This window comes from Podarcis muralis, chromosome 11, assembly GCF_964188315.1.
Source record: "Podarcis muralis chromosome 11, rPodMur119.hap1.1, whole genome shotgun sequence".
NCBI classification, from domain to species: domain Eukaryota; kingdom Metazoa; phylum Chordata; class Lepidosauria; order Squamata; family Lacertidae; genus Podarcis; species Podarcis muralis.
In genome coordinates, this window is record NC_135665.1 from 50,096,442 (window position 1) to 50,123,309 (window position 26,868).

The window sequence follows — 26,868 nt, forward strand, 5'->3', positions numbered from 1 at the left end:
CCTCAGGTTAAGAACAGTTTCAGGTTAAGAACGGAACGAATTAAGTTCTTAACCCGAGGTACCACTGTACCGTGAAGGCAGCTGCTTGATACCAATAGGCACGAAACCAGACAAACTCCTTCCTTTTGCTGTTACAATCTTTTGTTTACAAAAGATTAAATGAGTCAGGAAGTGTCATATCCCTATAACGAAGCGTGCTACTCTGCAGTTTCCAATCTCTATCAACGGTGCAAAGGATGGAAGCTTCTCTCCATAGAGATATCAGTGTGCAGAGTGATCCGCCGACTTGTGCTCATGGCTGATGGCGAGTTCCGATTTCTTTTAGTGGGCGTTCACACCGGTCGTCGCATCCAACTAATATTTCGCTTGCCAGCGATTGGTCGAGTTGAGAACGGAAGCTGTGGTCACGACGTGTCGTAAAGCAGTCGGATCTTACGTAGCTATAGCCGATTGGCCGGTCTCTTGAGGCGGGACAGGGAGGTTTAGGTATGTTTAGCGGCGCGGTTGTTGCTGTTGCTGTGCTGGACGTGCAAGTGCAGTCTGCACCTGTTGGGTTTCTGCCTGTCGCGTGGAGAAATTGCACCGGTTGGGTTTCTGCCTGCTGTGTTGCTCTTAAGTGCGTGTGACGTTGCGGGGAGGTAAGGAAGGGGATCTTTGTGCTTGCTGGGTGGGAGGATGGGGAAGACCCTGAGGATGTCTAAAGAGCATTAATGGTTTTGTAGCAGCTGAATATCTTCTTTAAAATAATATTTTTATTAGGAATTTCAACACCATAATTTTAACAAAAATACATCATCCACATTGTCCCCCACCCCTCCCCCCGTGAATATATGCTCACCCTCCCATTCCCCTCCCCCCGACTTCCCTCAGCTCCTATCTCTGGTTTTTCAACCTATGTTTTTATCTGCATGTTATGAAATTGTAAAGAGCCTCAGTTTATCTATCTATATATTCCCAATAAAGATTTTGTGAATGTTTATTCAAAAAGTAGCAGCTGAATATCTTATCACAGGTAGACAGACAACTTTAGTAAGATAGAGAATAACGTCAGGCAGAGTAGCATGATAAGATGTGGTTTAGTTCCTCTGCTTGTACTGCAGCCAGAGGCATAATAGGTCTGGATTTAAATATGTTACTTTTAGCTAAAATTGGATCTTGGCAAGCACAAATGTCAAACTAGGGGATTATTCAGTTGTGTTCTCTGGTTCAGCACAGAGAACCTACCCAAGTATATTAATGCAGTTGTTAATTAATGATATTTAAGTTGCATTCATTAGAAGCATTTTCAATTTACTCAAAATGTTATTTGGCGTTCTGCAGGTCTCCTTTGGGATTTGTTTCTGCCCTTGGAGGAGGAGGAGGCATTGGGTGGGTGACAGATCCCAGCCATGCCCCTTTCAACCCAAGGGGAAACCCAAGGTGAAGAGCAGAATGTGCTGGTTGCAAGTCTTGACAATGTCAGAAACCTCTCCACCATCCTGAAAGCTGTTCATTTTAAAGATCATGCCACCTGCTTTGCAACTGCAAATGGACTCAAGGTCACAGTGGAAAATGCCAAGTCTCTGCAAGCCAATGCTTTTATTCAGGTTGGATGGCAACAGTTTATTTCCTTTTATTGTACTAATAGGCTTTAATTTAGCTGGAAGAAATAAATAAACATGTTAGATAACTTATGACACTTCAAAAGGAGAAAGAAGTATTATGAAAGACTAAAAGAATCTTGCTGTTATTTCTCAGAGACATTTCTCTCTGTGTGAGAGAATATTTGAAAGCATGCCGTTGTCCCAATCTGGCAATGTATGTCTTCTACAAGTTAGCATAAAGCTCTATTCTCTTTAATTTTTGCCTTGCCACACTGAATTGAATTAAAAGGACACAGCATGTTGCCAGTTTGTCAAGGCTTAGTTCAATTCAGTGGTAGGGGTTGTATTTTGTAACAGTTTCATCTTTTTGTCTTCAGTTTCCTGTCTTTCTAATTTACAGGCAGGGGTTTTCCAAGAATTTACGGTACAAGAAGAATCTGTGATGTTCAGAATCAATCTAGCTGTCCTTCTAGACTGCTTGACCATATTTGGGACAAGTTCTTTGTCAGGTATTGCCTGTGTGTGTGTGTTTTAATGGGTTATGTAGACAAGATGGACAGGTAATAAATTGAATAACTGTAATAAAGACACATTTCTTTCCTCATCGCAGGCACTCAGACAGCCCTCCGGATGTGCTATCGGGGTTATGGTTACCCTTTGACGCTTTTCCTGGAGGACGGTGGCGTGGTGACTGTATGCAAAATCAACACTCAGGAACCAGAAGAGATCCTCGATTTTGATTTCTGCAGCACAAATGTTGTGAATAAGATCATCCTGCAGTCAGAGGGGCTCCGAGAGGCATTTTCTGAACTAGATATGTCCAGCGAAGTATTGCAGATTACCGTATCTCTAGAAAAGTCTAATTTGAGGTACTAGGAATAACTATCCTAGTTTGATAGCCAATGACTACATGTATTGTGACTGTGATTTCGAATGCACTACAAGTTTCTGGCATAAATATATCCCTCTTTATGGCAGAGCCATAGCTCAGTAGTTAAGCACATATACATTCACATTGCTTGGCATCTGAAAAGGATCTCAGAGTAGCAGGGGGGAGGAAGATTTCTTCCTGGGAATTTGAAAAGCAACAGTCCATTAGAATGGACAGTACTGACCAAATTGATTGACAGTTTCATTGTACAAGACACGTGTCTTATGTGAGATCTAGGGATGGTCTTGGGATTTGAATTTGACTTTAATTTGGAAAACCTTTGTTCTTGCCTGACATCTATCACAAACTTAACTGTGAGTGTGAAATGCATTTTTCTCGTTTTCTCTTTCAGACTTTCCACTTTTGGGAATGCTGGAAGCACACATCTAGACTATCCTAAAGATTCAGACTTAATTGAAGCCTTTCACTGTAACCAAAGCCAGACAAACAGGTGAGCTGGAGTAGCCCATACAATAAACATTTGACTGGTCCTGTTCTTACCACTCAAGTTCAAATACCAATCACGTGATGGTTGGTTATTTGCATTAACTAAGCTGCATATACCCTGCCAGAAAGGTTATACAGTGGTACCTCGGTTTGCAAACTTAATTCGTTCCAGAAGTCTGTTCTTAAACCGAGGTGTGCTTTCCCTAATCGAGGCCTCCTGCCCCCGGTGCCTTTCCGTTCGGATTCCATTCTTAAACTGAGGTAAAGTTCGCAAACTGGGACACTACTTCCGGTTTTGCAGAGTTCGTAAACCGAATAATTTGTAAACAGGACTGTTCTTAAACCAAGATACCACTGTACTGTTGCTTGAAGACCGATCACTCATGGGAAAACATCTCAAGTCAATATAGATAATTGACCGTGCCCTCTGACCATGCTGATTGTACTCAGTCATTAGGGATTTTACCCCAACTCAGGGGACTAGGTCAGCAAATCTGTTGATGGTGTAGTGTGAGAGGCAAATACACTTTTATTGATTATAATAGAATTGATGTTAGATAAACAGATAAACTAAATATATATATACTAATACGTATGCACACAAAAGAAGGAAATGCATAAATATTACATTTCAGTGAAATTGTTTCCAAATTGCTCATTATTTTCAATAAATAAGCTCTCTAGTTCCTTTGCCTTGCTCACTATTATTAGTTGCCTGTAACCACGTGGGCCAATTCCCAAAACCTTATTATCCCATCATCCAGGAAGTGAGTGAATTCTACCCTGCTCCCCAATTATAACAAGTAACCACACAATGCTGCTTTTAGCAGGCGTATTCCCGGTTCTGTATCCAGCAATAAAAATGCGTCTTTAACAGACCTGGAGAGGATTATCAATAGATCTACACAGACCATATTTCCTCTGGGACAGTTTGTCTTATCATCATTATTTTGATAAAGAGGGTTTTTTTTTATTTGCTCTTAAGTATTTTAGAGAACTTACTCAAAAGGTGTTGCCTTCGTTGATTTAACATTAAATTTTAAACATTGCTGTTTCTGTAAGTTCATCTTTGTCAATAAGTTTGTGTCTGATAATTGGCAGCAACCTATTAGCAACTATTTTGCCTTAATACTTCATCTTGTCTTCCTCCTACTTCTTTACAGGTATAAGATTGCATTACTCAAACCATCAACTAAAGCACTAGTTTTATCCTGCAAGGTGTCTATTCGAACAGATAACAGAGGCTTTCTCTCACTGCAATACATGATCAGGACCGAAGATGGACAGATCTGCTTCGTAGAGTTTTACTGTTGCCCTGATGAGGACGTAACTGAAGCAGAGATTTAGCTGTGAAGTACAAACTGTTATTTTGTTCCCCTTTTATTAAAAGCCATATTGGATGCTCAGCTGTAAAACAATGAATGAAAGCTTGGACAACCAGTTGTGAGATTTACTTACCTCTGTTTTAGAGGCAAGATCTATTGCAATGGGTAATTTGGCCTCTTGACATGTTTGGAAAGAGTCATTGTGTATGGTGAAGTTTTTTTGGCAAGAAATATAGAACGACTATTCTGATGTCTTTCATTGGAAACAGTACTTATCACAGAGGTATGCAACTTTTCCTAAGTATATTTTATGTGCCCTGTGGAAGTTGGGCAGGGGATCAGAAGCTGGCAATTTCTGGGAGGTAAACAGCTGCTTCCCCCAACCTCTGGCCTTTCAGCTTTTGCTAGATTACAGCTCCCATTATCCCTGACCATTGACCATGCTGGATGTGACCTAGAAACAAGGAGGCATGCCTAACAATATTTCTGTCAATAGGCAATATTTCTGGATCTAGTACATGACTATACATTTGGGCCTTGATTTCCCTCCTATTCACATGTTACACATTAATTCATTGGGTTCCTAGTCACAACCTTACTTGATGTCGGGGAAACAGTGTCCCCAGAAATCTGCAAAACTGTCCTTCATATATCCCCCCTGTACTCCTTCACTGTTGTGGGCAGGAAGAAGGAACATCAAAAAATGCAATATAGGACTGTGCTTGGAGGATCATTTTCTTGTGCTAGGGCTCTCTGAATGCCCATTCCATCTAAGAGCAGCACCAGGGCAAAGCATCTTTCCATGTACAATTAATATTCACAATTGGGCTACAGGCTATGACATAATTAGCTAATAACCTGATTGTTGCAGCCTCGCTTTTCTCACGGTGCATTAGGGATATATTTCCTTGTTTCCAGTGACTAGGTCTTGCCATTTGTCTAGAGATCAGGGATTGAGCAGCATAGCAGTGTCTCTCTCTTCTGTTTCATGTTGTTGATCCCTTCATTTACAGCAGGAACCCTGCAGAAAAGCAAGAGAAGTTTTTCCTTCTCCCAACAGTTTTTCATACCTAATGTAAAAATTATTTTTTGTTGAGGAAAAAAACCTTTCATTTGGCAAGACACAATTGCTGTCTTGCAAATTCTGAGCTGTCCAGGCTAAGCTGAAGAAAATAAAATATTTCTTCATAGGACAATTGTGCTACTAAACACGTGCTGTTAAGCTCTCATTTATTCACTTTATATTTATTGTTATGGTTGCAAGTTGTTTTTAATAATAGGATTTAAATATGTTTATAATGTAAAGGTTGCTCTTGGAGCATATTTAAACAGAGGCTTGGACAAATCCACCCTCTGTGGCAAGTGTGGTTCCGCTCTCTGATGACTGGCCAGCCATCTTCTCAACTTTGAAGAGGCAAAGGTGGGCAGAGATCTCCTGGCAGTCACACTCTGAAACCCAGATTTGAAGCCTAGACATTCTGTTGTTTGTGATTTTTCCTGCTCCCCCCATAGTTCATCCTAACTCCTGATGAAACTTACATCTTCAGCATGTCCAGGAGCTCTCGTATCTTTTTCAATTTCCTGTGACGGGAGCCATAGATAGCAACCTGGATCTGCTCACACTACATGGATGTAAAGCGAAAGAGGCCATTATTTCCTTTTCGTTATTCTGTTCATCCCAGTATGTACAGCGGACAGCATTGTTTCCTAGCGTAGGTTAAAGTAAAACAATCTGGGAAATGCACCTGCTCTGACCTAAGTGTGGTTAAGAGGCTACCTTACTAACTCAGGTGGTCTTCCTGTATCTTCCTCTTTAGGACAAGGTGTGGTGGTGCCTCATGGGCTGAGTTGAACATTAGAACCTAGGCACAGGCTTGGGCCCTGGAATTTTACAACATGAATGGGGAACTTATGGTGCTCCAGCTGTTGCTGAACTGTAACTCCCACCATCTTTGACCATTGGCTATGCCGGCTGGGTCTGATGGGAGTTGGAGCCCAACTATATCTGGAGGGTCACAGGTTCCCCATACCTGCTTTACAACAGATTCCCCCCCACAACAAAAAAATATATTCATAGCTCTTTAGCAGCTGTTCAGTAACTGGGCAATGTATCAGTTCCATTGGGTTCCATTGCCCAGCCCAGAATCTGTGATGATCAGGGTAGTGATGGGATCTCAGAAATCAGTTGGTTCCTATGTAAGGGTTCCCCAACTTGGGGCTTCCAAATGTCATTGGACTCCAAAAATCTAAGCCAGAACTGGCCAATGGTCATGGGTGATAGGAGTTGTAGTCCAACAACAGCTAGAAAGCACCCAGTTCTGGGAGGCTTACTTAGGAGATCATTTTAATTGTTTGGGCCCTAGCCCTTGAAAATATAGTATCTACCTTCTATAGGGAAATTTCATCCTTTTTTTAATAGAAAAAGAGCTGCCTTCATTTAAACTTGCAGCGTGATTGCACAAAAACATGGTAATTGATTACCTTACTGAGCAGCTGAAAGGCCTCCCTTATCTTCATCTCTGCTAGGCAGATGCAGCCCATAATATACAATCTTTCAATTGCTTGTTCATTAAAATCACTGCAGGGATCAGGCTGAGATATAAATGACTCTTTGAGTAAGTCGTAGGCTTGCTGAATAAGAAAAAGAATCCATTGCAATGTCTTAATTGCTATATAACAAGAATATATCAATTATCTCTTGGCGGTGCCATATTGTGTTAGGGGTGTGTGTGTATACACACACACACACACACACACACAAACAAACACACACACAGAGTGTTAAGAAGAAAGTGTTTCCATTCCCTTAATGAAATAACACCCATTTCTGAACCAACTTAAAATGATCTGGAAATTCAGCCCTGGATCTCAGCAATAGAAATTCAGCAAGGCTGCAGTCCTTTACCCAGTTACCACTATTGAACAATGTGACTGAGTAAACAAGTATAGGATTGCACTGTTGGTTCTATTTTCTTATGAGGCAAGCTTTGGTTTTATTATAAGATGGACTGGTCTATAAAGACACAAGGACCCTATACTGTCATAGTGCTGAATGACTTAAAATCAGATTTATACGTGAGATCAAGCTGTAACGGCAATACAAAACAACTAGGTACTAAAACTTTAGCTAACATTTGCTGCCTTACATTCTGCTCTGCCTTGTTCCCATCCATGCTCTCTGTCACACATACAAACAATCTCTGAAAAGGGAGAGATGTCTGTGGAATGTATCTTGCCACCCCATAGACACCTAAAATAAGTTTGTTATCAGCCAAAAAGGCAGCAGTGCAACATTTCAATTAACTTCAGGCATCAGAAAATCCCACGCTGTCCCTACTTGGCACCAGGAAAGCAGCAGGCAGAGATGAGGATGGGATGGACAGGACTATTTGAAGGGCTGTCTAGTTCAAACATAAAGAAGGGAGAGCAGGAGGGGCCTTGAGTTTGCAGATACCTAGATACCCCATTGTGGTGAAAAGTAGTTTTTTTCCTAATTGATTTATAGCAGTTATTTCTAAATTTTCACCCATAAATTACCATCTCTTTTTGTAAAGCCCTTTGAGGCTTTTTAGAACCAAGCGGTGTATAAATTTTATGAAATAAATGAATAAACATGCTAGTATTATGTAAATCGATGTCCTCTTTTACTGTTGGTGTGTTTCCTCTTCTCTAGCAATACGTAAGTGGCCACCCTAGATAGAGAAACGGTGTCACTCCAGAAATCGCTGGACTCCAATCAGACCCAGCTAGAATAGCTGATAGCACCAGGGATGATGGGAGTTTCAGGCTGAACGATATCTGGAGGGACACAGGTTTCCCATCCCTGGTCTAGGCAATTCACACTCCCCTGCAAGCTGGAAATGGTATCAGCTGAACACACCCACCCTTATGTGCTCTTTCTCAGCTGAAAGGCTTACGCCTGTGTCCCTGCTGTGGAACTGCTGTTACCTTTCTTTTCCCTACTCGCCCAAGCCATTTACTGAAGTCTTCCAGGGCACTGATTGTCCGAGAATGGTTCGTCCCCAGTGCTGACTTGTAGGCCTCAAGACTCTCACGGAAGTACATTTCAGCAGCCTCTAGAAAAATGAACAGTATAATATGTTTTAATGTGTGACATTTTAATGTATTTTTAATCTTCGTTGGAAGCCGCCCAGAGTGGCTGGGGAAGCCCAGAAAGATGGGCAGGGTACAAATAATAATAAATGATGATGATGATGATGATGTTACGGACAAAAGTCCAGTGCTGGGGTGATGAGTCAATAATCACACCAGGGAGGTGAAAGAGGATTTATTCAGACTACAGTAAGAAGGTACAGGAGAATCAAGTTCCAGATCCTGCACGTCTTTTCACAGCGTGCTCCAACATTTTATACAGTTTAATTACATGGGTTAATACACACAATGATTCTATTGGCAATCAGCATTTAGTGTAAGCAATCCCTGTGGCAATCTACTACTTTTTTTGGTCTCCTCTCATCTTGCAAAGCCAGCGGTTACAGCTTCTTAGTAAACAGGTTAAGGGATGGCGGGACTTCTTGTCAGTTTTAGCTTAGTTTGAGAGAGGTGCAAAGGGCAAGATCTAAATTTGTACAAGATGTGTCAGGATGTTAGCAGCTTTTTGTCACTTTCCCACCTATTCATTGTAGTGTTATTTTGAGGTAGAAAAGTTACAGAGAAGGCTAATGTTATGCCTGTCTTGATTTGAGCTAATGCCTATTAGAGACAAAATGGAGTCTCTCTGGTTCTTAGTACATGTTCCCATCAAGTGAAATGCACCTTTTTAATGAATAAGTGTATGATTTGTTCCATCTCGGTTCAATCATCCTAAAGGACTAACCATTTAAGAACCAGCTCAGGGAGCTGTTTCAAGCTATTAAAAGCACTTGAGGGTATATATGTTGGGTTATTTCTTATCTCCTAAGCAGCAGCAAACTAATTCAGCATGAGCCGTAAAACAGCTTATCAGCATAAGAGGAGTTCCAACTCTCAGTGGTAGAGAATATGCTTTGTGGACTGAAGGAGCTGGATTAAATTCTTGTCAACCCTAGTTAAATTAATCCAAATAGGAGATTTGGGAAAGAGGGGGGCAGGAAGGTCTAACGTCCAGGGTCCCACTCAGTAGAGTGAAGAAGAGCTGGTTTAGGACACAGGTGAAGTAAGTGAAGAAAAATGCATTCTCAGTTGAGGCTGAAAAATCATTGTCCAGAGTCCAAACCATCTGTGCTCTTGCTAGAAAAGGCAGCTGTGGACTGGGTGGTGAATTGGTCTCTAGTACAAGGCAGCTCTTGATGGCAGTGGGGTTGGAAAAGAAGCATCATAGATAAGAACATAAGATCAACCCTGCTTTCAACAACGACAACCTCTGGGAAGCCCACAAACAAGGGCCTGAAAGCAATAACCACCTGTCACTACTTGTTACAAATCCTGTTTTATGAATTGCTAGAAGGCACGTTCTGAAGCAGAATTCTTGGCATCTCACTGAGCTACAGTTCCCAGGATTCCTTGGCAACGTGGAAGTTGAAATGGCATAAAGTGATATGCAACATGCATTGCAAAAGAAAGAACTTACATATGCATCCCAGTGCCTTACCTGCATGCTTTTCTTCTCCAGTTGCAGCATAAGCCTTCCCCAGTAACCATGCTGTTGAGGCAACTTCCGCACTGGATTTCTTGTACAGAGCTAGTGACATGGAGTGGGCCTGCCAGGAAGAGATGGACACGGTGTGTTCACATCATAGCTGCTGTGCTATCTGGAGCTCTGGACGAACAAGTTCATTAGCGCTCTGAAATACCTGGCAGCCAAATCCTCTAAGAGCCTATAGTCCTACTCACAATCCTAAACTGAGGGTCCCAGATCTAGCCCATGCTCTGTATCTCTCCCAATAGCATAGCTAGGGGTGGAGAGCACGAACTCCTCCTGTGAATGCAGCCCCACATAAGAGGCAAGCCGTTTACTGCAAGCCAACAAAAACCCCTGGAAAACCATTCAGTATGCAAAGCTGTCTAATAATGACTCTAGTACTCTAGAGGCAGTGTGGTGTAGTGGTTAGAATGTTTGGCTAGGATCTGGAAGACCAGGATTCAATTCTCCACTAAGCCATGAAGAGGGCTGCCATACATTCAGATTTTCCCGGACACAGCTGGGAAACAGGCTTGAAAATAGCGTCCAGGCAGATTATCTCTGAATCGGCAAAATATCCAGGAAATCCTGTACGTATGGCAAGCAGGGTGGTTTGTTTGTTTTTAACAACTTTGTCCAGATTTTCACTTTTGGGAGTATGGCAACCCTAGCCATGAAACTCACTTGGGGTTGTCACTGTCTTTCAATCTGTCCTTCCGAGAAAGATTTTTGAGAGGATAACATGGAGTGAGGGAGAATCATGTACGCCTTAGAGGAAAGGTGGGATGTAAATATAATAATAAATAAATAAAAATAAAGAGAGTATGGCCCTGGTAGCCATGTCATCAAATCCAGTGTTGTCAGCAGCTTATCCCTCTCCTCCAAAGCAAACCTTTTCTAGTGCTTGGAAATGTAAGGACCAGCACATGCGCTAAAATGAAAGCATCACTGTAGCATTTCTGTGTACAACATTCATTCAGGCTTTCATTCAGTATTTGTTCATTTAACGTTCAGACATGCAAGCACTCAGTTGCTGTTTACTGTGGGTGATAAACCAAGAATACAGTGGTACCTCAGGTTATATACGCTTCAGGTTACAGACTCTGCTAACCCAGAAATAGTACCTCGGGTTAAGAACTTTGCTTCAGGATGAGAACAGAAATCGTGCTCTGGCAGTGCGGCGGCAGCAGGAGGCCCCATTAGCTAAAGTGGTGCTTCAGGTTAAGAACGGTTTCAGGTTAAGAACAGACCTCCGGAATGAATTAAGTAGTTAACCCGAGGTACCACTGTAAATAAAATGGAGAATTATTGCCACATTGCAATCACAGAATTACTCTGTTTGAAAGCAAACAGTGTTTCCAACGGCCGACCGTGACAGCTAAAGTGGTCCCATGATCTCAAAGCAGTCTTCCCCAACCTGGTGCCTTCCAGGTGATTTGGACTCCAACTCCCATCAGCCCCAGCAAGCATGGCCAATGGTCAAGGATGGTGGGAATTGCAGTCCAAAACACCTGGAGGGCACCAGGTTGCAGAGAACTGCCATAAGGTAATTGCAGGGTATCTGCAGAGTAAGAGATTGGAAGTGTTCGGATGCTGAGCCCCATTTGGGTAACCTGCATCTATAAGAAGAGCCTGCAGGATCAGGCCAATGGGCCATTTAGTCCAGCATCCTCACAGTGGCCAACCAGTGGTGCTTGTGGGAAACCCTCAAGCAGAACTTGAGCCCAGATGCTGTCAATAACAGAGGGGATTATTATAAATATATGAATATGATGGTGCAATAGTAGTTTTTACAGCACAACCCTTTACTTGTCTTCTCAAATTAATGTACACCTTATACAGTGGTACCTCGGGTTAAGAACTTAATTCCTTTTGGAGGTCCGTTCTTAACCTGAAACTGTTCTTAACCTGACACACCACTTTAGCCAATGGGGCCTCCCACTGCCGCCAGAGCACGATTTCTGTTCTCATCCTGAAGCAAAGTTCTTAACCCGAGGTACTATTTCTGGGTTAGCGGAGTCTGTAACCTGAAGCATCTGTAACCCGAGGTACCACTGTATTTTGTAAACCACTGAGAGGTTTTGAGGATTAAGCAATACATAAATCTTATTAAATAAAAAAATAAAAATAAAGGTAAGCCTTTGCTTACTCCCAGCAAATTGGGTATAAGATTGAGGTTTAATACACATGTCACCTGGTAGCTCTATAAAGTCAAAACCACAAACTCAGTTTACATGCTGGACTGTTATGAGGTTCCTTGCCTGTAACAAATACCCCATGGATTTTTCATGGTTTCCCTTTGCTTGCTCAGTTTGGGCTATCTTCTGATAGAGGTTTATCAGTTCTGGAGACATCTCTCCTTCGGCTGAAATTACAGCATCAATTGCCTTCTCAAAATGCCTGGCTGCCAACTCTAACTTGTTTTGCTGCAAACTTGCCCTAGAAGGCAGAACAGAGTAATTAGATCTAAAAGTCCATATTTTTAAAAAAGTGAAAATATAAAATATTTGTTTGTTTAGTGTTCTTGTATACCGCTTTTCATAAAAAAGCAATTTTAAAAAGGAATATCAGTAAGAAGTACAAAAATAACAAAAACACAATTTAAAAACAACTGTATAATAGATGTAACAATATCTGACTTTCTTTGTACTTGAGGGTATGAATCAAATTCTGCTCTCAGAATACAACTTTCTACTCTTGGAAAGCAGTTTTCTAGTGGCAAATTCTATCACTGAAAAGCACCAATAGGTAGCAGCAATAATAGTGCTGACCACCAGACGGCAGTGTACAACTTGCATATGCATGCGTGTTACCATCTAAAAGAGGTGCCACTGCTCTCCCCAAACACTTGCTGCTAAAAGATCAGGTTGGTGCCTTCATGGGTAGACATGTGGGGGCAAAGTCTGGATTTTGGCCTGGGCACAAGACCTGGATTCTTGACTGCAAGAAGCCGCATATAAGACTGCAAAGCCCTTTAGATGGCAGGAACTTCCCCATCTAGGGAGTGAAGAGGAGTCCCAGCACACATGCACATTCATTAGCAGTGCAATGCCAAACACATGCCCTCTGAGTTCAAGAGAACTTGCTACCCTGTAACTAAGTATAGGATTGCAGCCTAGATATGTGATTTAAGTCGTTCAGTAAATAGCTGTACCCTTATCAGGCCATTGGTCTTTTGTTTACCTGCCCAGTGCTGCAAGAAGCTCTCTCTCAGATACTTTAAGTTCAGGAGTCTGGGTCCCTCTACAATCCATCCCTCTCAGTTCTTCCATAATCCTTTCAGCTTTCTGCAGATTGCAGTAGGATTCTTTGCCAGTAGAAAAGTCAAGGAAAAGCAATGAGGCTACTCAAGATTTGTTCTTTTTAATCCATTAAAATCAACACAAAAAAGCTGCAATATTGCCTGGAACAGGAGCAGAGAACCTTTTTGGCTCTGCAGGGCAGATTCTTATCAGATCCTAGGCATGTGGGCCAAATATGACAGGTGGGTGGGAGTATCATCAGTTACCTTACCTGGAGTTGGGCATTTTTCTGCTTGGGTAGTGATGAACCATGGGACAAGGCGGTTGCTGATCTCTACTGGCAGCCCTATTCAAGAAACCCAGAGACTAAGCTAGCTCTACACATTGCAGGGCCCTGAACAGCTACGTGTTCATCACAAATGCCAGTTGGGTTGACTTCATGGATGCTGGCAATGAACTCTGGGTGATGTGCTTCTTGTGAGCACCCAGAGAGCTGGCACCAGACACTGTGGTGCCTGAAGTAGAAAAACGAAGTGTCACCCATTCCTAATAACTGACATGAGGCCCAAGCCCCATTCAAATACATGGCAGCTGCACAGGAGCAACAATGTGCTCTTGCACAGCTCTGGTTGGTTTCAATGGTGCTTGGTCAGAAGAATGTCTGCCACATTCATTCCCCGCTTGCTGGCCACATAGCTAGTAAAGGTGAAGGGTAAAGGGACCCCTGACCTTTAGGTCCAGTCGTGACGGACTCTGCGGTTGCGGTGTTCATCTCGCTTTATTGGCCGAGGGAGCCGGCATTTGTCCGCAGACAAATTTGTCCGGATCATGTGGCCAGCATGACTAAGCCGCTTCTGGCGAACCAGAGCAGCGCACAGAAACACCGTCTACCTTCCCGCCGGAGCGGTACCTATTTATCTACTTGCACTTTGATGTGCTTTCGAACTGCTAGGTTGGCAGGAGCAGGGACCGAGCAACGGGAGCTCACCCCGTCGCGGGGATTTGAACCGCCAACCTTCTGATCGGCAAGTCCTAGGCTCTGTGGTTTAACCCACAGCGCCACCCATGTCCCTAAATCAGGTCTCCCATCATACAGCCTTACCTTCCAGTTGCACTGATCCAGTCTCAGCCTCTACATATGCTGCACCCTCTTGACTCCAGCAAGGAATGGGTGTATGAAAACCTGCACCCATGTTGGACTGCGGTGACAGTGTATGAACACAAAGATCGAAGGGCATTTTTAAAAAGAGATTACTATTTATTTGGTAAACTTAATATGCCTCATTTGTATCTCTCCCTTCTTATAAGGTGCTCATAGCAGCGTTTTAGTCTCACAGCAACCTTGCAAGGTAGACCGAGAGGCTGACTTTTCTATGCACTTCTGGTGAGCTTCATAGCTGAACAGTGTTGCTTTGGTATTTTGCCTCTGAATCCCCCTGTTCTGATCACTGCATTGCAAGGATATTTTTTCTGCATCAAATAAGATGCACCCAAAGTATAGTAGATTGTCACAAGCGTGCTCAGAAACTCTCCCTTTTCGTCTGAAGATGCTGGAGGGGCGCCTCCACCTGCAAATATGGTGCATTTGGCTGCATTTGCATGGTGCAAAGCCTGAATGGGAAGACCTGGGGGAAATAATAAGATGACTTTAACCACATAGAATGACATGTTCACTACATACAAACACTTCAAGCAAAAATGTTCTCATAAACCAAGGACAGAGAACCTAGATGTTGTGCAGTTCCATTCAGGTTTGTGGGAGTTATAGTTTGATGATGTCTGAATGGCCACAGCTGCCCTATCCCCACCGCAAACAATTAATGAACTTGAGAAAAGAAACTGGTTGCTAAAAGCTTTTGTGCCATTGTGTATGCAGCTGCAACTGAAAAATTATATATGGGAAGAAAGGAAAATATGCCAATGCAAGCCCTAAATTGAGAATGATGAATAAATGCACATTTCCAACTCTGTCTTCACCAAGAAATGATCAATGATATCAACTATCAGTCATAAAAACTGAAGAAAAGAACAGCAGCTGCAAAATGAGTGCTCCATGATGACTAAAACTGTGATCCCATCTCCCCTTGGAGGCAGATCATCTCATTGTCCTATGAATACACGTATCAGCTCCTTCAAAACCTCTTTTTTGGTAAACTGCTTTGAGGTTACTATTACAAATTTTTTTTTGGAAAATTATTTTCATTTGTTTTTACAAATTCATTCACACTCAAAATCACAAATAATAAAAATTACACAAGATACTCCCAAATCTCTAGACTTCCCTTCTCCCCGCCATGGGTACTTTAGTCAACCTTTTCAACTGCATACTATAAATCCTCCTAATTTTTCAGTCCTCCATTGTATCCAAAAAATAAGTTTGTATCCTGTTTCGGAATCAGTGTAATGTATGCCTCTTTCCAAGATTCTGGCAATTTCCCTGTGTTTAGTATTCCATTCATCACACCCTTTTTGTGCCAGAAAATGTTTTCCTTACCCAAACCGACATGTGTATCTTATCATTATTACATACTAGCTTTTTTACCTTGAAGGGTAAGGTAACCATGAGCAAGATTAGCAAGTGCCTCGGCCAACTTCCAGTGCCCATTTCCATAGACAATTCTCGCCAGAGCTGTACATTGAACCAATTCCCTGCAGGCTTTATGTACCTGGAGAAAACACACACACAAGATTTGCTGTAAAAAAAGAAGAAATTTTCCAATCTGCCTGTTTCTTGCTTCCGCATCTCAGGGCCGTTCCCTGGCATCTCCAGTTAATAACAACAACAACAACAACAACAACAACAACAACAACAACAACAACAACAACAATAATCAGGTAGCTGGTGAGGTAAAATAACTGTGCCCGAGGCCATAAAGCAGGGAGGATCAAACCTCTTCCAACTTGAGGTCCACTTTTTCTTCTAGGCACATGTTCCAGTGGCCAGGAGAACTGGTGAGGGCCATGGCCTGAGGAGAAGGGGTGTGTCTGGGAAGAGTCCTGGAGGCCACATATAGGGGCCCAAGGGCCACATTCAGTCCTCCCTGCCCTAGAAAGCCACTGCTGTTTGGAGTAGCCTAGTGCTGGGGAACGCGTGACCGCCACCTGCCTCCCCTAAACGCTGCTGGATTACAACTTCCATCAGCCCCTGCCAGCATGGCCAATAGTAAAGGGAGATGATGGGAGTTGTAGTCCAGCAGCATCTGGCGGAGAGGGAACCCCTGGAGCAGGAAACACTGGGCTGGATGGACAAATATATTGACCTAGAAAAGGCAGCTTCTCTGACTTTGTGTTCCCCTTCTTTACAGATGCCAGATAACCCTTGCCAGGGTTATTACATCTTTTACATGCCTGTTTATTTGTATATATTTTAATTTTTTATATATGGATGTTTTATGATGGCCTATATTTGTAACGCCGAACATAGGCGCCGACTCCATGGGGCCTGAGGGGGCCCGAGCCCCCTCAAAAATTCAAAAAGAAAATTATTAGTTCAGCCTCATTACGCCCCCCCCCCCCGGCGATTCTCTGCCAGCCGCTTCATTCCGCTTCCACGCGCCTCGGATAGAAGGTGACGCGCGCCGCTACCTTCTGTCGCCTCCGTCACTTCCCGGCTTCGTCTCCCTTCGTCCCCGGTCCACTCTTGGTTCTTCGGCGCTCCTGCTCGGCCGGCAACAGCTGAGACTGCGACCCGCTCCAAACCGGCGCTCTCCAGGTGTGAAAAACCCTCTGGGGGTCTTCCCATCCGCCGCCCGGAGCTGCGCGCAGCTTCTCTGCTGGAAGCGCGAAGTCACCGAGGGGATGGAGCATGGGAAAAGCAGGAGGAGGAGACCGGAGGTGCCCAAAATAAAACTGTAACGGCATTCAGCACTCCGCCTCCCCGGTGGGATCCCGCACGGGCGGCCGGGCAAACGACGAGCCGAGGGAGAAAGTCTGCCTTTCAGCCCCGGCTGACTGACAGCGGGTTCAAAGCGCAGTCGCCGCTCCAGCTTTCTCTGCACCGGCCCCGGCCGCGCCCACCCCCCGCCAGCCTAGTTGGCTCCACCCTCCCCGGTATGGCCCCCCCCAATATTTTTTATAAGTCGGCGCCTCTGACGCCAAATAAAGTTTTGGCAAAGTAAGCTAAAATATATATATAGATACAGACAGTGCTTTTTTCTGGGAGGATGGGACGCGGGGAACGCATACCCCTAAACATTTTGTGAATCTAAGTTTGGCCTCATTGAGGGGCAGTATTTCAATATGAGCAGGTAAATGAGAGTACCCCTAAACATTTTTTTTAAACAGGAAAAAAGCACTGGGTCCAGATATAATGTTATAGCATCAAGCACATACAAAGTCAAATCTTTGGAGCATCTGAAGCCTGCTTTCATGTCCATATATTGCAGGTTTATCCTACCCTTCCTTCTAAGCAGCTCAGGTCAGCATACAGGATTCTCCCCTCTCTTTCTTTTATTCCCCCAACAAGCCGGTAAGGTCGGTTAGACTGAGAGATTGTGGCTAGCTTCAGGTCACCCAATCCGCCACCATTAATCCTATATACACCCATTAATTTCCAATAGTATTCAGGCATGAAAGGAAACAAAAGGATAAGATTACCTCTTTTTCTTCGGCAAACCTTTCTGCCCTTTCTTGCGCTTGCATTAACTTGGTTGCTGGTATAGCCAGCAGCTCGGACCACATTTCATTTTCTTCACGGTCGCTGCTCATTTCATCTGAGCACAGCTTTTCCTTTGAGTTTTAAAAGGTTATAAAGTAGGTGTCAGCAGCTGGTAGCCTTGGGATCAAACCTGGCCCTCTTGGGGGGTGGAGCACTGCCTTGGACCTATGGCTGGCACTCAAGGATGGCTGTGATCATGAGGCTTGTCTCTTAGGGAGAGCTTATCATGCAGTAGATACCCACATGTTATAAAGGGCCCTACAGAAAACAGAACTAGCTGCTGACCCGGGTTGTAAAACCAGTATCAGCAATAATAATAATTCCCTTCCTTGGTTACCATTAAAACACAGAACCAGGATTTAGGCAAGCAGTAAAAATTTGCTATTTGGCAATTTATCACTTCAATGTGATTGAAAGGTGTGTTCTAATCTGTTGTTGGCATCTGTCTGTCTTGAGAGACAATGGAGTACATTTCCAAGGGGGAAGTCAAACCACTGGAGAATCACAGCGCCTGCTGTGGCTGCAGAGACTGGTAACTCATAATTGCTGCATCCCATATTGTTTTTGCTGCATTAGCAGCACTGAAATTACTTCCCTGGACACCAGCTTGGGCAGTGTGTATGGAGGACTTGGGCTGCCCAGATGACAAAACCCCTCCCTAATCATAGCTGTCAACTTTCAGATTTGAAAATAAGGGATCAGCAGCCTCACCTGTCCCGGGGACAGTCTACGGGATATCTAACAATCCGGGATAGAAGTGGGAAGCAGCGGGAAACGGCGCTGGAATAAGGGAATTTTCTGCAAAAAAAGGGAGAAGGTTGACAGCCATGTCCCTAATATGTATTATTATTACTATTACTATTATTTTGCAGTTAGCAAGGGCACGATGGAAATTGCTGGAGCTGTTCACAGCCTGCCGTGTGAAACTGACTCCACAGTTTGCATTGCGCGCAAGGGCGATGACTTGCGAATGAGGGAGTTGTGTAGCTTTGAGGTAAAGCTGCTTTTAACAAACAGGCAGGCTGTGGCGTGACATTATGTACACTGTTATTTCTCTCTCTCTCCAAACCTCCAATTCTCCCTTCTCAGCTTTGCTTTCCCCCCTCACCTTCCTCCCCCCTAAAATACGCCCGACTAAATACATCACAGGTCTAAAGGGTTTTTGTGATACCCTCGGAGCTGACAAGTGAAACAAAATAAATCTAAAATGGTTCACGGCAGCAAAGGTATCAGCTAGCCGAGAGCCATTGCCTACCTCAGAACAAGGCAGTGGATCTGGAACTCAGTGGAAAGGAACTTTCCCACCCTGCACTTGATTTTGCCTCGCAGGTTTACATTAACCACACATAGAAATATGGCATTAGGAATCAGGTTCTTTTGGGTGGAGACCTTAGTTCCTTTTGTCTGTGTGTGAAAGCAGTGTCTCTCCCCAAGCTGTTACTAGGGCGACAGTGTGTTGCCCCAGTGACTGAAAAACAACCTTTAGCCTTTAGATGGAGCCATTTTCCTTTTTTTCACCAGGATGGAAAGCTCAGTAACAACTGAGGGGTTTTAGGAGGCTGATAATTAAAATGCTGCAGGCCCACTCTCCACATTTAAATCCTCAAAGGTTGAGAGTCAGATTGTGCGCCTGCTCTGGGCTGCATTCAGACAGCACCTTGTCCTGTTATCCTCACGTTTCCTTACCTGATCTTTTCTCTGTGTTGTGGGATCTCTCACAGGACATAAAAGGCACTTCTGGAAACCTGGTGGGACTTAGTGGAAATTTAGCATGAATTTGAGTGTTGTTTCCAGAAAGCAAATGTGTTTGCAATCCTATCAGCTTAGAAAGTTTTGTGTTCGAGTGTTGCATTGTAATTTCATGGTGACAACCATTGGGGCACACAGTTCTTTTCCACAATTTAAAATTCTAAATGGCCACAGCTCTGTAATGTAACAGGCACTGCAGTGTAAAAGAAAGCTTTAGAAATCAAGGCAGAAGTGCCAGCGTTATTACCAGGAAAACTTAACAACAAACCCCACATTCTCAATGCAGCAGCTCTAGTGAGCTTTGTGGGTGAGCTGAAGTCCAGGCCTAGATTCTACAGTCCCAACACTTTACCACATTCAAACCTGAACGTTTGGGTCAGTATAATACCACTTTTTAAAAAGCCATGGCCTTCCCCAAATAATCTTGGGAACTGTAATTCATTAAGGGTGCTGAGAGTTGTGAGGAGACCCTTATTCTCCTCACAGGCCTACAATTCCCAGAGTTCCCAAGGAAGGGGAATTGATTGTGAAACCACCTGGGAATGTCCTATTCTGTTCTACAGCTCAAAAGTGTGTGTGTTTGTGTATGTATGTATACACCCCCCCATCTAATCTCTGTGTGTATACACATCCACACTAGACAGGAAAGCTAGTGTGTAAAGTCTGTAGTTGGTGGGCAGGCTGCTTGCTTGGCATCAAGCAGACTTCTGCATCTATATGTGCAGGGCCTGTACTCACAGGTGCCGCCATTTTAATTATACTGCTGTGCCCCAGATGTGCTTATGACAAGGTCTAATGGCGCCAGCAATACAGGCCCGTGAGACTGTAATTTTGCTCAGTGTTGCCACTGGGCTGCCATCTAAGTCCCTTATTATTAGATTAATATTAATATTAATATCAAATAAAATATTAAATAATTATTAAATATTTAATACATAACACTTATGGTCTCCCAAAGGTGATGAGCAGCACAGAGTGGCATCTAAGCTCACTGGGGCTGCCATCTTAGTTATCAAAGTTCTTTGCTCTACTGCATGACAAACTTGTGGCAATAGTATTAATTAAATAATATAGAGCATGCATCCACCACAAAAGCCAACATCCATGATGTGAGAGAAGATACCAGAGACACCAACAAGCTTATGTCTAAACTCGATTTCAGATTAAATCCCTGAATCACCACAGCATAGCCATTTTATCCAACTCTGTTTCCCATTTTAATTATTTCAGGAGAGGGGCCAGTATGGTGCTGGTGATTTAAGTGTGCGCTATGGGGGCTCGACTCTACACCATTGTGGCACCCAACTTCCTGCTCTAATCCTCCCTGTAGCCCAGCTGAGCTGTGGGAGTTGTGATTGTCAATGGTGGGCCCTGGCATTTACCCCAGGTGCGTTGCACATTTACACCAGGTCTGCTTCAGAAGGCTGGGTGGGGAAAGAGAACCCAAGGAAGGGCCTCTTCAAAGCAAGAGAAAAGGTAAGAGGAGACCTGACAGAGGTCAATAAAATAATGCATGGCATGAAGAAAGTAGAAAGGAAGTTTTTCTCCCTCTCATATGGCCTTCCAGTGAAGATGGTGGATTCAAGACAGGCAAAAGAAAGTGCTTCCTCATACAGCACAAAAACTATGCAATTTGCTCCCACTAGAGGCAAAGATGGCCACCAACTTGAGTGGCTTTCAAAGAGGATTTGACAAAATTCATGGAAGATAAGGCTATGTTCTCTCCCCACTGTCAGAGGGAATGTGCTTCTGAACACCCACTGCTAGAAGCTGCAGAAGGGGCGAGAGGTGTTGTGTTCAGGTTGCAGGCTTCCCATGGGCATCTAGCTTACCACTGTGATAACAGGATGATGGGTCAGGTGGGCCATTGCCCTGATCCATCATGTTGTTCTTCATAGCTGTCAACTTACAGATTTGAAAATAAGGGACCTGCAGCCTCACCTGCTCCAGGCACTCCAGTCTTCCTGTCCTCCTGCAGTCTGGTCAAACTCATGCTGGTAGCTTTGAGAACACTGTCCAACCAACTTTGTAACCAGAGGTTCAACTGAATAGAATCTGAATCACATGCACCACAAGGCCTATGCAGCCTCAACTTAAAATGGCTCCCCGGCCTGGCTTTGCACTGCAAGGTTTGCAGCAGCACGTGCAACAAAATGGCGTCCAGCATTCAAAAAACTCCTCAGCTTGCATTAACTAGCCACACACAAGGCATGCAAGCTCCACCCCCCAGTCGTTCTTAGACTTCTTATTGGGTGAGCAACACAGGCAAGCATCACAGTTGGAGCCTCCCTCCTCCCTGGCCGGCAGGGAGGGAGGGAGAGGAGCTGCTTCCTTTGAAATTTAAGGGACATCATTTAAGGGACATTTAAGGTACATCCATCAATAAGGGACAGTGGCGGGACATGGTGCTGGAATAAGGGACTGTCCCTTCAAATAAGGGACACTTGACAGATATGTTCTTCTTATGTTCTTTAAATACTTGAGTTTCTTCCCTTGGGTTCACTACAATGTCCCTATCGCTGATATATTTTGGAACGTGGTATGTCTGTTTGCTATGCATTCGGACACCTCTTAACGGTTTCTGACATCAAGGAGCAGTTTTTCATCTATGGTTGGATATAATTGGACATTGAGTTCAGATGGTGGACCGAATCTTTCAAAACTGCAGATTTTGAATTTTTTTTTTATTATTTCTTAGAATTCCTGAACAAAACTGAGTACAAGGCTGCTAGTACAAACGTTATAGACAACAATAAAAGGCTGATTTTAAAAAAAGGAAAAAAAAGAAACTGTTTATTTGCGGAATGAAACGTTTGTAAAATTACATACAAAGGACAATCACTAAGCTATAGTGTACAATTTCCAATGTTCCACAATGATAATTGTAATAAATACACATAACAAAACAAGATAAAAGCTAAGGTTTTTGTCAGGCAACCTACAAAACGGTTCCTCAAGTTTTATACTTGGCAGCATTTCTTGGCATATTTTAGACCTGTTATTTTTATTTTTATTTTTGTAAGTACTGCAGCAAAACTTTCACATTTCTTTGGAACGTTTAAAAAAAGGTATCTAACTATGAAATATTGTCCAAATTAATAGGTATTAGTTAAACCAAGGAGATTCAAATAATAATAATATTAATAATATAAAGACCCAGGAGATCCTATGTTCTTAATCCATTTAAATTTGGCTGCTGTATAAAATGGTAGGCTACTATTTAATGCAGCCTTGAGTCCCTAGGTGCTAGAAGACTACAACCCTCATTATCCACAGCTAATATGGCAAGGATCGTGGATGATGGGAATTGTAGTCCAACCACACCTGTAGCCCCAGGGAAGGCTAATTTAGCACATGATAAATGTGGTAGTCCCTCAGGCACTGAGTAAATTGCCTACCTATAGACTTCACTTATTGAAGAGCTCTGGGAATTTCTGCAGCAGACGATAGGAGTAATACCATGCTGTAAGTTGAAGACACATTGACAATCAAAATGGTTATTCCCTTTAGGTACAATGTAAGTTGCTTAGGCTTCTGGGTCTCTCTAGACACACAAAACTGCTGTTGCAGCACATGTATGGTATTCCCAATTCTTCTTGAAGGCTTTAAAGAAGGCCCCCCTGATTCTTATAGGAGTGCTCTTGCAAACTGATTTAAAACCTGAAAAACTGCTATCGCACCTGGCTATTTATGTCCAGGTCTCCAACAACAACAAAATCCCCCAGAAAGCTGCAATTCTCATGGTAGGCTGGGAGATGTCAAAGCAGTCATGCTGGTTTAAGCCTGGTTTTGAAAGCAGTTTACAACATAAATCTGGTGTGAAAATGGCTGGTGAAATAGGATAATCACACACTATACTTGAGAGACACACACTCTATTGCTGGACCCATTCTATCCATACCTGAGTGTATATCACATACAGAGTTATAACTGTTATCTTTTTCTGCTAAAGGATTTGCAGGCATGAAAGCAATTTGCAGGAGCACTCCTATGTCATACAGATGTTACTGCTCTTGAAAATGAAAAACGCAAGGCTTCTCTGTGCTTCTTGGCGTTACAACATTTGGCAAGAAAGCTAGTAATTCCTCTTTTGTACGGTATTTGGGCAGTTCTGCTTCAACAGAGCCTTTTCCCAGGGGATTGGGATACCTCTGCTGCATTTTACAACAGCTGGGCGAATGGGGAGAGAGACGGAGAAAAAGGCCACCACCTAAATCGTTTGGTATTAAAGGCTACTGCAGAAAAACAGAAAGTAGTAGTAGTGTTAAATAGGCAAATGGCTTTAATTACAAAAGGACATTTCTAAATTTGAGGGCCAGTAAAAATATATTGTAGAGGAGATCTTTTACAAAAGTGAGGTTAGGAACCGTGAGACAACAGCGCTCACTGTAAACATCATGAGTTCATTCGGATCCCTTGTTTGTAGTTTGGAACGCTGCGTTTTCTTCCTCCTGAGCTCCATAGCCAATAGCACTGCAAGGATTTGCATAGATAGCTTGACCTACTGTTTGATAAAGAAACTGGGGTTTTAGCAGAATTAGCCGTGTTCAAAATTCATTAACCTGCAAGTTTATGCTTTATGTTATCGAGTTAGTACACATCACTGGTCTTGTAGTATGTACATGCTGTGGGCCCTGTCTTATCAAGGAGGCTCCCCCTGCCACACCTTTCAATTAACAAGGCCAAAGGAATTTCAAAATCCGAGTTGCATCTACTGTTATCCTGGACGTTGGAGGGTCTTAAAACCTATGAACTGGTTTGTTTTCCCCTCTTTAGATAACCAAGAACTGAAAAATCCATCGCTTTCCCCAGCACCAGAAGATGCACTTATTCATATCCAAAATGCAACACTGCAAGCCGAGACTTCCAATGGCTTGCACCAAAGGAAGCACTGAGCCACTTTCTAATACTGTAGGTCAGACTTTGACCACCCCTGATTTAAAGTAATGGCAATTTACAGAGAGTTGTACGTTTCTGTCCCAATACACAAAAATAGCACTCTGGGAAATTTAGGTTGGGGGCAAGGGGAAGACATGACAACACATTAGCTCATAATACATAAAAATAAAGAAACAAGAGTGGCAGAGACATGTGACAGCTCCCTCCTGGGGTTGGGGGGGGGTGCCAATCAAATCTCATTTTAAGGCGAGTCTCAATCTCTAGAGCAGCACCATTAGGGATCGGCAAAAATCGTTTCACTTTTCTTTTGCGATTGACTCTTGCACATTGTTAAGATCTGTTTGAGCACTTTTTGGACGTCCTCATCCATTTGGCCCTAGAAAGAAATGGAAGATAAAAATATATAAGCGGCCTGTTCTAAACATCGGGGGGGGGGGGGGAGCAGGTTGGGAAAGGATGACTTTAAGAGGTGCTTGTGACATGTGCCATGTTACAAGACACCCTCCCTCACACCGGAGGGAATGCCTTTAAGAGGTTGCACTGGCTGTAGTGTATGCACACACTACCTATTTGATTTAGTAATATACAGATATAATCTACTGAGTTCTTTAAGCAGGCAAGGGAAATTCCTGAAGAAGGCTCTCTTACCTGCACAGCATACAGCAGATGTGTCCTGTAAACAGAGACTATCTCCTGGTGTTGCTTCTTTGTTTCCTGTAAACAAAGGTAGAGAGTGAACACGCAGGTACTCTTCTCACACACTGCATTGTTAAAGGAGTGGGGGGTTAGTTTTAGGGCGAGGGGGTGCTGGTTGCTGTAATCCAGAACACAGCGTTGATTCACAGCTGTTCAAGTGGTGGCAAACTTTTGCATCCAAACTGGTGGGATAAAATATACTTTGTGTGGTGATAGCTCTATGGTCCCTTCTCTGTTGCAAATGGTACAGCTGTTACCCCTTCTGAAGATTCCCTTAGGCATGGTGCTTTAGAATACAAATCCCATAAACAGTAACAAGCACAGATGTGTTGATGGGAGTTTTAGTTCAATGCATCTGGAGGGTACCAGGCTTTCAAAGGCTGCCACAGCCACGCTCTGCTCCTACAAAGGGTTCCAAACTTACTTAAGCAATGGTGCTAGAAGTTTCTAAGGGAAAGTGGAAGGTGAAGCAGCTCCATCCATCCCATTCCACTCCTCTGTTGCAAAACATCCCCATCTAAGGGATATCACATAATACTACAACATAATACAGGGCTTTGGCCCAGTATACCTGAAGGAATGTCTGCACCCCTCAGTGTTCAGCCCAGACACTGAGATCCAGCTCCAAGGGCCTTCTGGTGCCTGCCCTGTGGAACGCCCTCCCATCAGTTGTCAAGGAAATAAGCAACTACCTGACTTTTAGAAAACATCAGAAGGCAGCCCTGTATGGGGAAGTTTTTTATGTTTGCTGTTTTACTGTGGTTTTATACTGTGGAAGCCGCCCAGAGTGCCTGGGGCAACCCAGTCAGATAGGCAGCAAACAAACAAACAAACAAACAAACAAACAAACAAACACATACATACATACATACATACATACATACATACATACATACATAAATAGTTTGATCACTCTATATATCTATTTACTATACTTTCCCCCCACTTTCCTCCAAGGAGCTCAAGGTGATGTACAAGGTCAGCTCTCTTTTTACCTTTGCAAGTAGATTGGGCTGACTGAGCGTTTCTGGCCCATCCTCACTAAGCGAACTTCATGGCTGCCTTCTCTGAAACTGGGTCTCCCAAGTCTTAGTCCAGCACCATGACACGGCATTGCCTCTCTAGAGCAAACTCTACATATGGACCCCACGCACTCCTGGTGTGATTTCCTCACCTCTAATCCACCAAGTTGATATCAAGGCAGGAACTCAGCACTAGAGAAGGAAACTGCAGTGGTGGCAGCAACGCAATACTTCTGTTGCAAGTTGTTTCAGTTAGATTGGGGGCCAGGGTGGGGCGGAGGCTTTATGTCCTAGATGTTGTTCGGTGTTTCTCAAACTGGGGTACCCAGCTGTTGTTGGACTACAACTCCCATCATCCCTGTCCACTGGTCCTGCTAACTAGGGATGATGGGAGTTGTAGTCCAACAGCAGCTGGGGACCCAAGCTTGAGAAACACTGTTATGCAGTGGTTACGAGTGTTGGACTAGGGCTTGCGAGACCATGGTTCAAATCCCCACTCAGCTATGAAGCTCACTGGGGAGACCTTGGGTCAATCACGGCCTCTCAGCCTGACCTACCTCACAGGGGTGTTGTGTGGATTAAATGAGGAGGCAGGACGGGGCGGGGTACCATGTGTGCCACCTTGAGCTCCTTGGAGAAAAGGGTGGGATATAAATGCAATGAACAAATAAGCTTAGAATATGCTGGTTGCTCAGAG

The 26,868-nt window shown here is 43.5% G+C and overlaps 3 protein-coding genes across 8 annotated transcripts in view; 1 reads left to right on the forward strand and 2 right to left on the reverse strand.

The window, feature by feature from the left end:
* The first annotated feature begins 404 nt into the window (after positions 1–404).
* RAD1 (RAD1 checkpoint DNA exonuclease) lies at positions 405–7,917 on the forward strand. 3 transcript variants are annotated; one of them, XM_028748619.2, is made up of 6 exons: positions 405–486; positions 1,321–1,586; positions 1,984–2,092; positions 2,194–2,452; positions 2,867–2,965; positions 4,125–7,917. In XM_028748619.2, the coding sequence occupies exons 2-6, from the start codon at positions 1,389–1,391 to the stop codon at positions 4,306–4,308; spliced, it is 849 nt and encodes a 282-aa protein (XP_028604452.2). In that variant the 5' UTR covers positions 405–486; positions 1,321–1,388; the 3' UTR covers positions 4,309–7,917. The 3 variants fall into 3 exon arrangements, with proteins under 3 accessions (XP_028604452.2, XP_077792559.1, XP_028604453.2); XM_077936433.1 differs by lacking the exon at positions 405–486 and adding an exon at positions 493–638; XM_028748620.2 differs by lacking the exon at positions 405–486 and adding an exon at positions 493–616.
* Positions 5,822–20,440, reverse strand: TTC23L (tetratricopeptide repeat domain 23 like). The gene is made up of 11 exons (XM_077936434.1): positions 19,061–20,440; positions 18,517–18,603; positions 17,745–17,876; positions 15,691–15,814; positions 14,614–14,773; positions 13,090–13,221; positions 12,168–12,345; positions 9,877–9,985; positions 8,235–8,362; positions 6,768–6,917; positions 5,822–5,908 (listed from the first exon to the last, which is right to left on the reverse strand). Exons 3-11 carry the CDS (start codon positions 17,853–17,855, stop codon positions 5,822–5,824), a joined length of 1,179 nt encoding a protein of 392 aa, XP_077792560.1. The 5' UTR covers positions 17,856–17,876; positions 18,517–18,603; positions 19,061–20,440.
* A 1,878-nt stretch (positions 20,441–22,318) lies between these two features.
* Positions 22,319–26,868, reverse strand: part of RAI14 (retinoic acid induced 14) — a 96,519-nt gene continuing 91,969 nt past the window's right edge. For all 4 annotated transcript variants that reach the window (XM_028749327.2, XM_077936436.1, XM_028749328.2 and 1 more), the window contains 2 exons: positions 25,102–25,167; positions 22,319–24,829 (listed from right to left, as the gene is read on the reverse strand). In XM_028749327.2, coding sequence (XP_028605160.2) covers positions 24,728–24,829; positions 25,102–25,167 — 168 coding nt within the window. In that variant the 3' untranslated portion in view covers positions 22,319–24,727. The remainder of the gene's footprint in view (positions 24,830–25,101; positions 25,168–26,868) is intronic.